General features: G+C 41.7%; 3 protein-coding genes across 5 annotated transcripts; 1 reads left to right on the top strand and 2 right to left on the bottom strand.

Moving 5' to 3' along the window:
* Positions 1-13: 13 nt before the first annotated feature.
* Positions 14-1,866, bottom strand: tmem86b (transmembrane protein 86B). The gene is made up of 3 exons (XM_084926322.1): positions 1,111-1,866; positions 702-945; positions 14-513 (listed from the first exon to the last, which is right to left on the bottom strand). The coding sequence occupies exons 1-3, from the start codon at positions 1,159-1,161 to the stop codon at positions 62-64; spliced, it is 747 nt and encodes a 248-aa protein (XP_084782448.1). The 5' UTR covers positions 1,162-1,866; the 3' UTR covers positions 14-61.
* Positions 1,867-2,067: 201 nt separating this feature from the next.
* aspdh (aspartate dehydrogenase domain containing) lies at positions 2,068-5,531 on the top strand. 2 transcript variants are annotated; one of them, XM_084926321.1, is made up of 8 exons: positions 2,068-2,180; positions 2,287-2,343; positions 2,444-2,588; positions 2,753-2,837; positions 3,776-3,925; positions 4,018-4,241; positions 4,328-4,467; positions 5,331-5,531. In XM_084926321.1, exons 1-8 carry the CDS (start codon positions 2,147-2,149, stop codon positions 5,366-5,368), a joined length of 873 nt encoding a protein of 290 aa, XP_084782447.1. In that variant the 5' UTR covers positions 2,068-2,146; the 3' UTR covers positions 5,369-5,531. The 2 variants fall into 2 exon arrangements, with proteins under 2 accessions (XP_084782447.1, XP_084782446.1); XM_084926320.1 differs by lacking the exon at positions 2,068-2,180 and having other exon boundaries at positions 2,205-2,343.
* A 20-nt stretch (positions 5,532-5,551) lies between these two features.
* Positions 5,552-15,953, bottom strand: gys1 (glycogen synthase 1 (muscle)). 2 transcript variants are annotated; one of them, XM_084926316.1, is made up of 16 exons: positions 15,746-15,953; positions 13,694-13,852; positions 13,416-13,597; positions 11,057-11,248; positions 10,721-10,906; positions 10,414-10,558; positions 9,913-10,030; positions 9,660-9,780; positions 9,390-9,496; positions 9,233-9,292; positions 8,774-8,966; positions 8,396-8,522; positions 8,219-8,314; positions 7,957-8,120; positions 7,104-7,184; positions 5,552-6,967 (listed from the first exon to the last, which is right to left on the bottom strand). In XM_084926316.1, the coding sequence occupies exons 2-16, from the start codon at positions 13,809-13,811 to the stop codon at positions 6,722-6,724; spliced, it is 2,136 nt and encodes a 711-aa protein (XP_084782442.1). In that variant the 5' UTR covers positions 13,812-13,852; positions 15,746-15,953; the 3' UTR covers positions 5,552-6,721. The 2 variants fall into 2 exon arrangements, with proteins under 2 accessions (XP_084782442.1, XP_084782443.1); XM_084926317.1 differs by having other exon boundaries at positions 13,694-13,812.
* Between the last annotated feature and the right edge of the window lie 1,549 nt (positions 15,954-17,502).

The raw sequence follows: 17,502 nt of genomic DNA, 5'->3' as shown, positions 1-17,502 counted from the left end.
ATATTTATGGAAATGGAGAGCTAATGTAGTACAAGCTTTTGGAGTACAACAGGGATACTGGTTAGGACCTCTTCCATTTTGAAAAGTCATCCGTGTCCTCTACTGCTTGCATGTCACCCACAGCGATTAGAAGCTGTGCCAGATAATAGGTCACCATTACAACAGTAGTACCGTGCTGCATTGGTGCCACCACCTTAAAAACTTGCAGAGACAGCGTTGCGTCGGATACCATGAAGCTCAGACTTCCTAAAAGTGTTGCTATGTTGCCAGTTCTAACTGCTAATAGACCCATTAGAGTAATTAAGACAAAGTAGACTCCAACAGCTGGAGTTAGCACTTCAGAGTTTGGGTCCTTTTGCAGAGATGGAAATAAAAATGTGTAATAACCTCCTCCAACCATAAACAGGATCAGATAGAGAAAACAGCTCCAGCAGGAAGAGGAGTTTTTTGTGTAACGACTGGACAGGAAGGAAACTGAGTACAACAGGTGAGCCACAGCAAATGCACCCATTCCTGAAACAGATATTGAGGACATAATGGGCATGTGATTTGCAATTTATGAATCCTGGAGTGTTAAATTTACTCTCTGAAAGTAACTATTACAAATACTTCTTACAATAATGAGGCACGTGCAAGCAATAGACCTTTCATAAAAGAAAAAAATGCTCAATTTTTTGAACTCATCCACCACCAGCGCTTACCATGCAGGAAAAGCTCAGGCCACACCAGGCAGCAGTCACCAACAGCAGAGAAGACCAGTCCTCCCACCACACCTAGGACACTCTGACCTCCATTCCAGCTCAGCACCACTGCAGCCAATATGAGTACTGGTGCAGATTTGACACCTGCAGACATGATGGACGGGGGCGAAGCAGGAGTCCAAAGGTAGAAGTACAGAGCTGCAGACAAAAAGAAAGGCAAGAGAGACAGAAAGAGAGCACAGGACTGATAGAAATGGACAAAAAGAAAGAAAAGGGAGAGATGCATCAAGTTTTTGTACAGAAGTAGATTCAAGTTATGATTTCAAACATCTCCTTTCCATCTGGTTTCACTAAGCAAAGTGCTGCTAGAAATAAAGAAATACTGGCTGTTTTTGGAGGTGAACTGTACCTTATTTCTCCTCTGCCGCCTGTGATAGGCGTGAGTCTCAAGGATGTCCATCTTCTCTCAAACAGCACTGCTGAGACGTCTCAGAAGGATAAAAGTGTCTTTACTGTCTTGTTTGCCAGCGATCCTCAGCTCCAACGATCCTCAGCTCCTGGACCCCTCGCCTTGAACCTCTGTCGTGTCTTTCAATCTGCCTGCGTTTCATGTCGATGAACTTTAGACCGATCGTCACTGTCTGATTGCGCTCTGATAATCAATTCGCTCCCTGTTTTGAGTTCTGCTGGTCAAATTGCTCACCCTTGACCTCACCAGCAGGATTACGTTGGTGACATCAGCACAGAAGGAGCAAAGTTGAACTGTGCAGGTGTAATCACTGTGAAATGTAAACTTTAATATCAGGAAACTGACAAAACCTGATGATTGTTGTTGTTGAGACATTTTATGTCTCAATGTTTCATAAAACAAATGTGAAAAAAAAAAAGTTCATTTTACAGGAAAGGATCGGATTCTTTAATAAACAGCTGTAAATTTGTTATAACAGTACTGGGTTTTTTTTGTGGCAACTATTCCAAGAAATGTGGATGGTTATGAAAAACGCTATGCCAAATCCCCATCCAGTTTCCAGTGCTTCACATTTAAAGTAAAGGAAAGGGCTCGTTTGCTCATAGATACTGATGAATATGACACATTTCTTTTGTTTGTGATCAAAGAAAGTATGAAACACATTCTAACATAGAGGAAGAATAAAATGCTTTGTATGTTCAATGATGTTCAGTGCTCGTCTTGACTGGATTTTGTTTTGAAAATTTCAAACAATTACATTTTTCTGAAGCTAAGATTTAAGTTCAAGCAGATGGAGGAGGAGCCCTGCGTGTAATAATTTCACAGAACTGCAACAATGATTAACTACAGGCTACTCTGAGTCAAACTTTCTGCTTTGCCTGAACACAGTTCTTGCAGCTCTGGGCTGGTTATTGAAATTCAAGGTGTGGGACAACGCTGGAGGGGGTATAAGTTTACTGGGTGTATAGAGTAATAAATGCAGCAACTGTGCAAGAAGGGGTTGATATCAGGTAGGGCTTAAGGTCAATATAGACATGTATATGTGTGCATGTGTATTGGTTTGCTTTGCGACTGCACTCTGGGCTTTTATCAGCTTTGTTTGCTTCCTTTGTACAGCTATGGCGACCGATTCTTCCTCTTTAAGGATTGGAGTTGTAGGATTTGGACATCTAGGTTGGAATTCCCCTTTTAAATCCCAGGCAAACACTCTTTAAATTGCTGTATATTATTTCCTGACAGCGTGTGCATGTGTGTGTATGTGTGTGCAATTTAGGTCAGTACCTAGTGGAGAGGATCCATAAAGATGGACCTGCCCTCGGTTTGACTCTGGGTTTTGTCTGGAACAGGAATTCTGGCAAGCTCAGTGGTTTAGTCCCCTCTGAACTCATACTCGGGGATCTATCGTCCTTTGCAGAAAGGTGCAAACACGTGCATAAGCATTAAAAACCCACGTCCACACAGCATGATTGTTCTGTGCACACGTGTTTTTATGTATTAAATCAGGAACGCTATAAACATGTGCTGTATTTATCTTCAGGAATTTCCCTTCTGAACTTTGAGGAATAATCATTGTGTTTTGCAGGCGATGCGATGTGATTATTGAGGTGTGCCATCCTCAAATAGTTAAAGAATTTGGGCTCCAGTTTCTGTCTCAGTCTCATTTCATGGTGAGCTACTTCTGATTTTGCTATTTCAGTGAAACAGCTGGTACATTTGTTTGTTTGTTTGTTTTTTTGATAGATTCTTCCAATGTTATATTTTATTTATAGTACTTGACAGATTTTATTTTAATTGACTGATACAGTTTGATTTAAATCTGTCATTTTTATGATTTCATACCATTAAATCATTATCAGGCTGAACCACTGATACGAGGCAGAATGGGTCCATCCTCTCATGTTGTTTACGACAAAATTGGACCCTACCATCTGAATGTCACAGCAGAAATCAAACCTCATCTGACCAGGCAGCATCTTCTTTTGACTAATTTTGGTGAATATGTTCAAACTGTGGCCTCAGTTTCCTGTTCTTAGTTGACAGGATGTGGTCTTCCGCAGCTGAAGCCTGTCTGCTTCAAAGCTGTGCATTGAGAGATGCTCTTCTGCATATCTTGGTTTTAACGAGTGGTCAGTTGAGGTACTGTTGCCTTAAGGTACTGTGAGCGTACATAAAATGGACAGAATATCATGTCATTCAACTGTAAACAATCACCATCTTGGTCCAGCTGATTGTTATTCAATTTTCTCCTCCTTAGAGAAAAGTCCTGCACTGTCCTCTTCACTGACCCCTCAAAAGTATTTGACTGTTAAGCACAATTCTTTCTCACAAACTACTCATTCCTCACATAGAGAAACAAACTATTAATGTTAATCATAACTTTTACTCAACCATCAGAAATAGGATGGCAGAGAGAGCATCTGGCTATTTAAATTGCCTATTTGCTTTGCAAATAAGGAAAATGCTCATTTCTATACTTCAATGTTCACTTTTTTGCAGACAATAGTCTTTCATATGCTTCAGGATTAACCCCAGCAAAGTCTTACTTCAGTCAACGACACTTCATCATTTGTTTTGCACCTTTGTTTTCGTTTTTTTCCTCCTCTAGGTGGGCTCTCCATCTGCCCTCGCTGATCCTGATCTGAACCAGAAGTTGAGTCAGGCTGCTCAGAAGTATGGCAGGACTCTCTACGTCCCCAGTGGTGCATTATGGGGAGGCCAGGACATCCAGAGGCTGAATGACAGTGGGAAAATAAAGGTAAAACAAGGATAGTCCACAGTGTTTAAAACCATGGAAATGAACATATAAGTGATTTAATGTTGCTTTTTCCTTTCATGGTTTATTTTTAGGCTTTGTTCATCAGAATGTCCAAGCATCCCTCCTGCTTTCGGCTGACAGGAGACGTCCTCACTGACTGGACGGAGGGAGAAGGCAGGCGTGTTTTGTTCAGAGGCTCCGTTGCAGAGTTGTGCCCACTCGCTCCTAACAATGTGAACACCATGGCGGCAGCAGCAGTGGCAGCAGGGACACTGGGCTTCACTGGTGTCCAGGGAGAGATTGTGTCAGATACAGCGTGAGTGCTTCTAAAAGTCGGATTGTTTGTTTGAAACCTTTTACATCCTGCCTGCATCTTCAGCTTCATGTACCTTCATGCCGCAGGTTAAGAGACTACCATGTGGTGGAAGTGGAGGTGACTGGGCCTGATGGTTTCTCAGTACACACAGTGAGGAGGAATCCAGCCAAACTCGGGGCTGTTACTGGCAGCGCAACTTACAGCTCTTTCTGGAATAGTTTACTCAGTAAGTCCTAAATGACTGCCAAACACTTTTTCAGTGATTCTGATGTAAAGCACTCTGTGTCACCCTTTTAAGGTATCTATCATGTCAACATAAACACCTCCAAATTGTACTTAAGCACAGCAAACTCCTTAAAGTAGTTATAAACAGGGATGAAATGCTCAGAGCTATTTTTAGACCTGGTGCAGTGGGCCTTGTGTTCCTCGTGGTGCAGGACAATGCCTGACCTCATGTGTGCAGAGCGTGCAAGCTGTTCCTGGATGATGAAAGCGGTGGTGATTTCATTTTTTGTTGTAATTTTAAATTCAGGCTCCAAATGATTAATGGCTGGTTTCCGGTGACCGTTGTTGAATCATTTCGCTCTCACTCAATTACTCATATTAATATCTTATGTGTGGTTTAAGTGTTTCATTAATTTTTTCCATAATACACACACACACAGACAACACTATTACAATGGTGAGTGCTCATATTAAAGTATAAAACTGTAAAAGTATTCAGTTTTACAGTTTTTTCTATGGCTTTTTATGACGCTAGTAAATGCACATATATTTATTATAGTCATCTCCAGCACATGCACCATGAGAATAAAGGATTTCAAACCCATGATGACACCTGCTGCTCAAAGCTTTCGTTTCCAAGAGGAAAAGAAAGAAAGAAAACTGGCTCACAGATGGCCTTAAAGGCCTTAAAGGAAGTTTCTCTTAGTTTATGAACTTGGGAGCTGCACCGAGGCCAAACATAAGATAAATGGGGATTATATTAAGTGTGATAGCATCATAGGTCCTCTTTGAGTGTGGAGTACGGTGTGTATCACTATGTTTTTCATGTGAAGACTCAGATTTTTACGTTCTTGTTTTTCTCAGTTTGCAAAGGTCACGGGGGCAGAGTTTACCTGTGCTGAAACAGCCAAGCACTTTGGAGGATTACCTACAACGGAAGAAGAGGATTCACTGCAACATTTCAGCTGATCTGAATGATTTATGAAGGAGATGCTGTGTAGATAAGATCAGTATGTTACAAAGAAGCAAATCTTTGGATATATTTGTTCCAATAAACTGCACAAACACAATGAAAGAAGAGCCCGTTACTGTTTATAAAACACCAAACAGGTGTATATAGATATTTAAATTTTATTATATGTTCATCTGGTGCAAGATTGTGAGAAATGGAGTGATAGTGACAGTATACGGCTGGCAAAACCATTTCCTTTTTTCCAAAACAAATACTCAAGACATACAGTAGCTTGTTTTTCAGCCGTTTCTCTCTGTCAGGTCTTCTACCTGTAAACACAGTTTCCATCTTAGGACACAGTACCCTTTCCCCTCTGTCTTACCTCTTTTCATTTCACAAATAAATACTTGCTGAAACAGGCGAACCAAGGAATAATCTCCACACACAAGCGCGCACAAACACAGCAGGAGTACAGTGGACACACTGTGATACTGTAAGGCACAGAAACAAAATGAGAACACACTCACACACAAGCCGACACTATTCTCAGAACGAGAGGATTTTCAGCATTATCAGTGTGTGCTCTTCATTTTGTTTCTATTTTGAGAGGTTATGCAAAAAACAAGGCGCGTGAAAGAAAGAAAAGAAAAAAAATGCTACAAAAAGGTAGAAAGTCAAGTGTGAAGCACTGTATGGTTGTCACATCACGTGGGGCACGAGTGAAAACGACAAAAAGAACAGATGCTCTTTCTGGCTCTTAATGCATAATATTGCTGTGTGGGCTTTTTCACAGGAAGCTTCCTGTTTTGAACTTGTAGAGACGGTAAGCTGGTAAAAAAAAAGGAGAGATAAGCTGTTCTCCCAGCCCCGACCTACGTTTGAATCAAGTATAAAATCCGACTCCACAGTTTGCTGTTAATATTAATGATCCTCTGTTAGATCCATGTTACTCACTGTTAGTATTCTACAAAAATCCAGCAATCCTGATTCGTTTTCGCCTGTGTTGATCTGTCAGTTAACCTTTTTTTTTTTTTAAGTTGCTGCATTTACTCCACAAAGCAAACTACTGGTCACACTGCTGGTGTAACTGAAACAATACCAAAATATATCAAACTGACAGATACTGTTTTTAAAAATTCTGAGGTACGCACAGGTTGGGAAGACACTGACAGTAATGCATTTTGTCACAACATGCCAATATTAAATTCGTCACACGCGTTCACGCAGCCACAGTCGTCTACACGGACAACTTGAACCACAGATAAGAGTTTCACTAGTGAGGTTTAGCAGCAGTGCGTCAGTCTCAGTTTTTCTCGCTCGTCACCTCGTCGCCATTCCCGTTGGCCCCGATGATGGCAATGGACTTGTTTTTCATAGGCAGCGTGTAGGGCTGGCGGATGTTCACCTTGTCCTTTTCGGCCTCCAGGTCCTCGTCGTAGCGCTCGTCATCTTCGTTGTCTTCAGCCTCGCTGTGGTGCGGGGAGGAGTGGCGGGACAGGGCTGGAGATGGTGGCACTGAGGCTGGTCGGGGGTAACGGAAACCGGCGGTCTGAGGACAGGAGTGAAAGTATTAAAAACATAAACAGGAAGAGGATGCTTAAAAAAAAAAAAAAGAAAAAAAAAAATCACATTTGTTTTAAATACTGTGTCTATTAAAAAAAAAAAAAAAATACAAGTTAACTTACTTGGGCTGTCTCCTGAGGTTCATATATGAAGGTGTCAGGGAAGGCTTTAGCCAGGGCCATGTGGCGGGCAGCTATATAATACTAATGCAGAAAAGAAGGAGAAATTAAAAATAAATAAATAAAAAAAAAACTGTTGTAAAGATTTTATCTGTGAGACTCGTTGTTGCAAATAGTAGAGAAATACACAAGAAACTCCAATGAAGGAGTTTCTTTCAATAACTAAAGAACTTTAAGTAAAATCTAGAGCAAGGATCTGATCTGACGTTAGATGGTGGGCAACACACAGCCCACTGAGCTCAAGAAGGCCGACGAGTGAAACTCTCCTGTCTGTCAGTCTAAAGAACTTTAAATACACATTTAACTCCTGAGACATAAGAAAGAGAAGTGCAATTTCAACAATACATCTCGTGATAAAGAAAAGCCTGTCAGCGCGTCTCTTTGGATTAAACCATAAGATATAAATGTGTAAAATCACAGAAAAAGTTCTGTTCATTCATTGTGTAGACTGTTCAGTAATTATGTTTTTTTAAATGTGAACCAAACGTAAAAGCATACATTTCTATAGTAGATAGTTCCTTTTTTTTCTCCTTTTGTCATTTAATTGTTTATATATTACTCAATTACTTTTGTAGTATGAATGGCCACGGGGAGGACTTTAACAGCAGGAAAAGCTCAAAAATGTATGCCCCCCTTCACATTTTCCAAACCTGCCAAAAAGGCTGAACTGGAGCCTTTGGCGGGCCGATTCTGGACCGTGGGCCTTATGTTTGACATCCCTGATCAAGAAGGAAAACAACAAAGACAATGAAGGCCGAGGGGGTCCAGAGATGTGCAACAGGATTTGTAATGTTACCCTGCCGAGGTATTTCCAGTCCAAGAGATCGCTCAGACGCTCAGTGCGGTTCCTCTGGATGATCCGTTGGCGGCGGCTCTGCTTGCAAAACTGGAACAGGAAGGAAGTGAGCTGGTTACATGACTCGTCCACTCCCCGACACCTGCGGTCCAGGATGTAGATACCTGCAAAGCGAAAAAGCAGCAGTTTTTCCTGATTATCTTAAAAAGAGGACTTCTTTTGAAAAACAGTAGAATTTAGAAGATAAGGCATGAAGATGCACCATATGCCGTTGGGTCTGCTATGTGTTCCTCCATGAAACAGCCAAAACCTGACAGGTTAGTGGAGATTGATGGAATTCCCATGACAGTGCACTCAGCTGATAAACAGGGAAACAATAATTAGTACTTTTATATTAATACACACATAGATGCACCTTGTCAGCATGAATGAATCATACCAGGTGTGTAGCCCCAGGGCTCATAGTAAGAGGGAAAGACGCCAAGGTGGCAACCTCTTACAAACTCCTCGTAGTCCATTGGAAGAAGAGGAGAGGTGGATGAAAGGAACTCGGGATGGAAGATAATCTAACAGATGAAGAAGAAATTCAGTGTTACAGACAGATAGGGCACACTGCCAGAACCAGCAGCATGAGGGGTAATTCAGATTGAGGAAAAAATTAAATTACAGAATCATGCTCACATAAACACTTTTTTCTTTCAGGTGTGACTATGATACCTCACGAACTAAAAATAATAAATCAAAATAAATTAACAACTGAAATCCCAGAAAGGTGACAGGGAATCTTCCAGCGGTCACCTCCTGTCACGTGACCTACCTTGACCCGGTCAGCAGAGCTGTTGAAAAGGCCGATGCGGCGAACACAGTTGAGGATGGGGTCGCTGCTGTCCTCCAGCATGTTGTGAGTGCAGATCGGAGGCTGGCACTGTCTCTGAGTGGCAAAGATGGCACGCTTCATGATAGTGAAATCCTCTTTGTCCAGCATCTTCGACACATCTGGCAGCTGCCCACTGAAGAAAAAGCTCGAGTTAATGTTAAAACGAAACTCACAGCAAAGCGGTGACAAAAAAAAAATCAAATATTTAGCAGGTTTGAATTTAATAAAACCAATAAGATTTCAACATTTTTACAAATTCAGGTATATCCAAGTTTAATGGACACATTTATTGGGGACTATTTATTAGGAGATATTTGTTGTAATAAGCTGGGTGTCTAATACTTATCTTTTTACATCTTACAGTTTTTAAGCGGCAGGATTAAAAAGGGGTCGACTTACACCAGAAGTGACTCATAAAGTTTCTTTCCAAAGCGCTCCTTCACAGTCTGAGCAGTATCCCTGCCAGGGACAAAAAATTAAATAAAATAAAATAAAAATTCAAATCCATTACTCCCTTAAGTTCAAAATGAATAACTACATCTGTAAAGAACCTCACCAGAGCTGCTTCCTGACTGCTTGGCCCTTCAAGGTCTCCACATTGAAGTTGTTCGTCCGAGCTGGCATGATGAAGAACGCGATCACTGTCACGTCACTGTGGTTGACCTTTGATGGACCATACAGACACTGGAGTTAGATTTTGTTTTATCTTTTTTTTTTTTTTTTAAAAAGAAACACCTAGGATTGACCTTTCTCCTTCCACATCTGTGAACACATGTGCACATCTGTGAACACGTGCACATCTGTGAACACAGCCACACATACGTACTCTCAGTAGATAATTGAGTCTGGCTAAAGCCTCCAAGAAGATGTCGGCTCCTTTGTTGGAGAATTCGTACCTCCCAGCGATGAAGAGGAACAAACACTTGTCCAGGTTGAAGTCGAGGTGTCTGATGGTCAGATGGTCACCAGCATAAAATTTAAAAAAATAAAAAATACACAACTTGATTTGTCACTTCCCCTTTCTGGCTAAATTCATTAACTTTTAAGCACTTTACACACGCTGTGACATGCGGACTAACCCATAGAAGTGTCCCCTGACAAACTCCTGAATCCGACTCTTGCTCTGAGCGTGGAGGTTTTGAAACTCGTGCATAGCTGAGAACTTCTTCACGTTGAGCCCGTTGGGAGTCACGATATCTGTGGAGGAACGTGAGGCAGTAGAGAAAAGGTGATGATTTGATAGTCAGGTAGATTAAAAATCTCCAAAGCATAATTAATACTCGATATGTATAGTTCAGGCTGAAGTAGTTTTAAAAGAGTGAGTAATTTAAAGTGGAAAAAAATATTACTATGTAATACTTTTAAAGTGGTTTTTGGGAAGCTGTTACTTTTTTGTTCTTAAGATAAAATGAGTCATGATTTTTAAGGATTTTCTAAGGGTTAATTTAAAATAATACTACACTGAAAGCATTATATTATATATATTATATTTTACATATTCAGACTTCTATATTCAGAGTATTGCAGGGGGAGCTGGAGGCATGCGGCCGTCTTACACACACCAATTCACTGCTACACACCTGGTTTCCTCTTGAGCAGGTGTTCTGCCTCAATGGCAGTAATTTGAGACACTGTGGTGAAGACGTGGGCACAGTGTGCCGCTGCACGCTCTATACAGTAGCGATGGTAGATTTGTCGATCGCCCGCTTCCTTGTCTACATTGAACTGAACACAGACAGACCACAGAGAGTCTATAATGTAGTCAGCTATTTTTTGAAATAGTTCATATTTATATTCATATAAATCAAACATTCAAAGCCAACAACTGCTTGATGGCATCTTTATTTATTTATTGAACTGATACTTAATAAAAAAGCAGGTACATACCTCTGCTAGGTTGTTATAGAAGTCCACGTTTCCAGCACACAGGTAGCGCCCCAGGAGTGTAGCATGTGTGGTGAAGATGGTTGCCACTGGAAGCTGTCTCTGTCTACACAACACCAGCCCCAGCCCTGCCAGCCACTCATGGAAATGGGCCACAATGTGCGCAGGCTGCTCACACTGGGCTGCAAACTGGGATTTGGAAGGAAAGAAAGGGTTCAGATTAGTTTAATATGCTGCTTTAAAGAGCCCTTTAAACTGCTGGAGGACCTACAGATAATCCATCTTTATGTTTTATGCCCGTTCTCATCAGCTGTGTAGTATTAAGTCTGAGCTGCTGACCTCTCCCAGAAGCCAAGCGGTCAGGAAACCAAACAGCACCGCATCGTTGGCCTCACGGTCAAACCATGGCACGCCAATGGAACAAAGCTCCCACAGCTCGCTCTTCCAGGAGTCTAAAGACCAGGCGGTGAACGCGATATCAATGAGCACAACGTAGGGACTGCCTTCAATAAGCCAGCGGCCAAAGTAGACCTGTAAGAAAACAGACAAGGGTGAAAGGGAGAAAAAAAAAATTGGTTAGTCCTTCTCTCTCTAACATAACGTAAGTGAATAACATCTATGTCTTTACAAAAATGTATTCCAATCTAAGAAAGCCTGGACTGAGTATTTCTCGTTGTTACAATTGCAATTCATGCTGCTTAGAATGCAACTAAAGTGGAATAGTTTAATACACTAACGCCAAAACTAATGATCTAAAATTTGTACCAGCAATGAATAAACCTTTAAAAACACATCATCTGGTAATTAAATCATCATCTTCAATTCTTAAAATGACATTGAGCTTCTTACATTCCTTCAGCCTTATTTAGGCTGCACAGATCCATGAACAGGCAAATTATTCCCCTCCTCCCCTCCCCCTTTCCACTGCTAGCACCCTGCCCCCACACCACTTGTGCATCTGTAAGCAACCCTGGGCCCCATTCATTCAGTGTCCACAACTACTACCACTACTACTACAGTCTTTAGCAGGTCTGAAAAATTAGTTATTTAACAAAGGTTGCATGAAAGTGTATGAAAAACAAAGACATTGCATGGGAATTGATAGGATAACGTAAATTAGTCAATCAAATGATAATTAACTGTGAGCAGCTCTATAAAAGCAGACGTTTTGCCAGTTTTGCTTGTCTGGAACATCCAGGTTTGTGTTAACAATCCCTCAATCTTCCCATGAGTGGAAAAGCAAATTCACCTCAAGGTCAAACTGTTCAATATATTCATATCATATTTGTTGAAAACCAAACACAGCACGTCAGCACAAATACCTCATACTGACTCTCAAGCATGGCGGTGGAGGACTGATGATGTGGGCTTATTTGCAACCCCAGGACTGGAGCACCTTGCAGTCATGAAGTCCACTATGAACCCGTGTGTATATCAAAGCATTCAGGGGTCAAATATGAGCCCAAATATCCGATAACTAAAGCTTGGTAGAAAATGGGTCCTGCAACGGGACAATGATTACAAGGACGGCAGGAAATTTGTGGCTGAAAAAGAAAAGAATCAATGCATTTTCTTGGCCCAGTCAGAGTCCAGACCTGAACGTGATGGAAATACTCTGGTGGGACATTAACAAAGAGCTGAATGAACTGAGGCAACGGTTTAAAGAAGAGTGGATCAAAATTCCACCACAACCATGATCAGAGACTGGTAATGTCAAACAAAAAACAAAACAATCCCTAAAAGTTACTGCTGCTGTTTCTACGAACTACTGAGTCACGGGGTGCACTCTTTCCCCCCACACTGCTTCTGCAAAATAACAGTGAATATGTCATGCACTGTTGTTCATCAGGTTGTATATAAATTATTTCAGTATTTAGTAAGAATCAATAGATTTTTATTATGTTCTGATACATAAAACCTTAGACGTTTTGTTTGAAAATGAGAGGGTCCTGGGATGATACCTGTAATGCACTGGGCAAAACTAAACAAAACTATCATTACAAACCAAACTTTCAGACACACTGAGTGTTGCTGGGACACCCTTATTAGCAATGTAACATAAGTAATGTTATCTTCAGATGCCTCTGCTGTTAAACCACATGTGCACACAGAAACAAAGAGCAGAGGAGAGGGAAGGAACTAGTAACATAATATGAAACATGCAAATTCAGTGTTGCTGCAGCCTGCTTTTGCTCTCTTGTTGTCCCATCAATTGTGTCTGAAAGTAAACCATACAGGCTTTACTGACCTGGCTGCACTAACCCCTTTAAAAGGGTACCGCTACCAGTCCTAACCTTTTCCCACATCTCCACATTACACTCAGAATGACACAGCACAAAGCTTTAGAAGTATCACACTCCGTCATCTATTTCTGGAGCGCATTTGTGTGAAAGAGAGAGACAGAGAGACATCGATACAACTTTTAACCTTTGCGGGGGAAATGTCACTGGGTTTTGAGTTGTGGTCAAGGACAGAAGGCTGGGCAGAGTGGGAGTGCGTCAGATGTAAAAGACGAGCGAAAGATGAACTCTAATTGGGCGTTAGAGCGCACATTCACTGCATGCATACACAAATAAACTATTAGTACTTCAGCCACGAGTTGTTAGGATGACTGCCCTTCAGTGGATCGTATAAATTTAACTCAGTGTCTGTGTGTGTGTGTAGGGGTGTTTGTGTTTTAGTTTACATATGGTAGTACCTTACACCCACTGGAGTTCATCTTGTCAATGGTCCGCTTGAGTGCGGGGTTTGTGGGCTCGATCAGCTCCACCTGAGTGCGCACGTTGCTCTCCACATAGGGACCCACCAGGAAATAGTTCTCCCCCCATTCCTCTGAGGTCAGACGGGCTTTGGTTTGGATGACGGTGTAGATGCCTCCAACTTCACACATAGAAAGATATAACATGATTCAACACAAACTACATTTTCTTTTGGCATAATTTTTTTAATTATCTTCAAAAACCACCAAACACTTGCCTTTGTTAGCAACCTCCCAGGCTATTTCAAAAAGGACGGCATCCTCCAAATCAAACTCCTCGTCCCATTCCTCCAGTCCTGACAGGGACGTGACAGACAGGCTTCGAGCCAGCGGCATGCTGGGTAAATATAGAAGACACTCCGCTGAGACGGGGACACCTTACAACCACACACACACACACAGACACAAAACGTAACTGTCATGTGCTGCAGTTATTTCCAAGCAGTTCACATGTACTTGGATACACGTTGCCAGCCTGTTTATTTCTGTCACACACTGATTTTAAACTCCTCATCTTTGATAAAAGCATGTCAAGTTTTTTAATACGTTGTCTAAATCATAAACAAAAGCCACTCTTAATCTTTAAACATCACCAGGTTAACCTCAAGCGGCTTCAATGAGCAATTTCCTCTTAACCAACATCTCCTCACATAGCTATATGAAACCTTTACGCTTTCATTAAACAACACGCCCGGTTGCATCATTCTTACGACATTACACAACTGGAATCCAAACTCAACATATCTCACTTCTTTTCACAAGTCTCATTTCCACACATTTCACCTCTTTCCCTGATATAAGATAAACCTGCAGCTGCTCTCACAGGAACCAAGCGCCTGGGCAAACAAACGCACTAAAGTGTTGAGTAACTTTAGTGCTATCTTCAGGTTTCCTTGGGTCACCATCTAATAGAACCACAGGGCTTCTTCTTCACACATGCACAGAAATGCACATCACTTTGACAGAACATTTTATTTCCAAGCACTCCTGCACCTGCATCATTAGTACTGGACATTTAAAGGTCAGTCCTCTACTTTGAGTACAAAACCGGGTGTTCTGTTCCTGCTTGTAGATCTGATGAAACTTCTGGCACAAATAATAATAATAATAATAATAATGATAATAATGGATTGGATTTATATAGCGCTTTTCAAGGCACCCGAAGCACTTTACAATTCCACTATTCATTCACTCTCACATTCACACACTGGTGGAGGCAAGCTACAGTTGTAGCCACAGCTGCCCCGGGGCAGACTGACAGAAGCGAGGCTGCCATATCAGCCCCTCTGGCCAACACCAGTAGGCGGTAGGGTAAAGTGTCTTGCCCAAGGACACAAAGACCAGGACAGAGAGCCCCACAAAGTGGGGAGTGGCATGAGAACGGATGAACAGATAAGGACACTGATCAGGTATAAACTTGATCCTGTAGCAAATGTTGCTGATGATGAGCTACTGTAAAAAGCAATCAGCTGATGTTCATGCATGCAGACAACGCCTGTGGACCAATAGCCTCTTCCACATGTTACAAAAATCCTGTCTGCGCTTTGATTTTTTTTTAAAATTTAATTTTATTTATTTTTTTACTGTAAGGAAGAAGATGATACTCAAATTCCAGCGTGTTTGCGCTGAGCTGCTACTGATAGCACTGAACACAAGGCTGACCCCAGGCACTCACAGACGAAGAAGCCTTCAAGTTGGTGACAAACCAAACACTTAAGCTTTGCATAAATTTGCCTTCTTATTTTTTGGATGTAGCCCCTCGAAGATTCTGTTCTGATTGTGTTTTTATAGCGAGATATGAAAGGTCCTCACTCCACCATCACCATGCTTTACACCGATCCTGAGCGTAAACACCTTACTGCTGAATTAAACTTTCTCTGGAAATCCACATGGGATTCCCCCAGGCTCTGTGAAGGGGTTCCTATCTGCCTCATTAGGATTTCATTGTAAACCATCATCACCATCATCATCATCATTACCATCGTGACCTTGCTGACGTCCCTTTTAGTGAATAGAGTGGTTACTGCTCAGCAGGTCCACATTGCTGGGAAAAGGGCACAATGTCCCAAGACAGGCACGTCTTGAGACCCCAGGGAGCAACAACACGCCTGTGTGCGTGTCTATCGTGAGTTTCGGGGCGAACGTGACATGAAGCACCTACTGCATCACTGCTGCGGAAAAACACAGACGCCGCGTCCTGAACCGATGCGTGCACGCTTAGGATGTATTCTATTATCACCGGGCAGGCTGAAATAAAGATGTTCACTTACCCTTCAGTTTCGTCCCAACTTCACGAAGATGAAGCACGCATTGGCAGCTGTCGCAGTCCGTCCATAAAAAGAATAACAGCGCAGAGTGAGAAGAAGAAGGGGCGGCGGCGTTGGTTAAATGTCAGCGATTCACATTGGCCCGGTGCGATCGGGTCGTGCGGATGGACGGGACGCTCATGGCCTGCGATGCAGGAAGGAGGCTGGGTTGGTGAGCTTGGAGTCTCCGCCCACACATTATTCATGAGCTGCACTCCTATTGGCCCCTGGCTTCTCCGTGTCTCCGCCTTTTACATAAAACACCACAGGAACTGGGTGTTTTCCTCGGCGGGGACGCGCGATTGGCTGGGAAGTGGTTAAAGAGTTGCTGTTATTGGTGAATGAATGTTTTAGCCGTACAAAAGAGGGGAGTCACGTACAGCAGGGAGCTTTTTCTAGTTTCCTGTGAGAAGGGGAAAGCCAGAGCTATTTATAAGCTTCTCAGAGGGCTATAGTTTTAAAAAATACGGTATGACTAGAGACATTCGTGGACTATCCTACCTATGGAGCTACTTAGAGGTATCAGATTAAAGTAAAACCTTGACCTCTCCATCCCTACAGTGAAGAGATCCAGTGGCTCTGTTATGCTGCGGGCGGATATTTGCTGGCATGTTGTTGAGAGAGGGGTCAGGGCAAACGGACACAGAGTTGTTCTGAGTGATCACATTGAACTTACTAAAAAGCACTCATAGTCTGATGGGAGTGGTCTTTTCCTGGACAGCAGTGCTCCTCCACAGGGAGTCACTGAATGGTGTGATGAGAATGTGAATCATATGTTATGGCCTCCACTAGATCCCAGCCACCACCGAACCCCTGTGGGAGACACTGGACCAGTGTGACGGTGTTCTCCACCACACTGAAAATGATCTCTGCTGCCACTCTAGAAATGTTGCTGCACACAATGAAGGATCTCAGCTTTCTTTGGGAATGCTGTTTTCCTATGTGTACAGTAAGAAACGGTACTATATGTATAGAGTATATTACTCTAACTGGAATAGATTATTGGAAAATATTAAATCACTTCTATAATTCTTCTTTTGTAACTTCATTTAAAATAGTACACAGTAGTAGTGTATTGTAAATGCGAATACAGTAATAATACTGTAAAAAAATGCATTTAAATGCCAGTACTTTACTGTAAGATACAACATAACCTTTTCCCAGCACAAAATCATCAAACCACCAAAATGGAGAAAATATTTTGACTATAATGTTCATGTTTTTTAGCAGAGCTCCGAGGACACTGGAAGACCCAGTACTAAAAGTGTTCTGCTGGCACGTGGTAACCTTACCCTTTACGAAAGCCACTTTACGTTTTTCTTTCATCTGTAGATTAGTACACTTCCTCTTGTCAACTCCAAATTGTGCAAAACAGCTTATCTCCAAACTATATTCTATTGCTCAATAATACATCTGCAGCAGTAATAGTTTAGAAAGTATAGTCTTGATTTAGTCCAGTCCATCACGTATTCGCTGGATGTTGAGTTCAGATACAAGTGCAGACACTTTATCAGCCATTTCCTCCAGCTATGAGGATTTAACAGTTTTTATTAAAAGTGAAGTCATTTAAAGTGACAACACATATTATATATTCAGTCTGTTCATATGACTATATAAGAAAAATAAAGTAATTTATATCCATATATAGGCATGCATTAACTATTTAATACGTGTATAAGCATGTATGAATAAACAATTAACTAATTTGCCAATTCTAACTC

The sequence above is a fragment of the Perissodus microlepis genome, chromosome 4 (assembly GCF_051167445.1).
Source record: "Perissodus microlepis isolate ML-2025 ecotype Zambia chromosome 4, ASM5116744v1, whole genome shotgun sequence".
Classification (NCBI taxonomy): Eukaryota; Metazoa; Chordata; class Actinopteri; order Cichliformes; family Cichlidae; genus Perissodus; species Perissodus microlepis.
The sequence above is the reverse complement of the archived record's forward strand: the minus strand, read 5'-3'. Positions and strand labels throughout refer to the sequence as shown.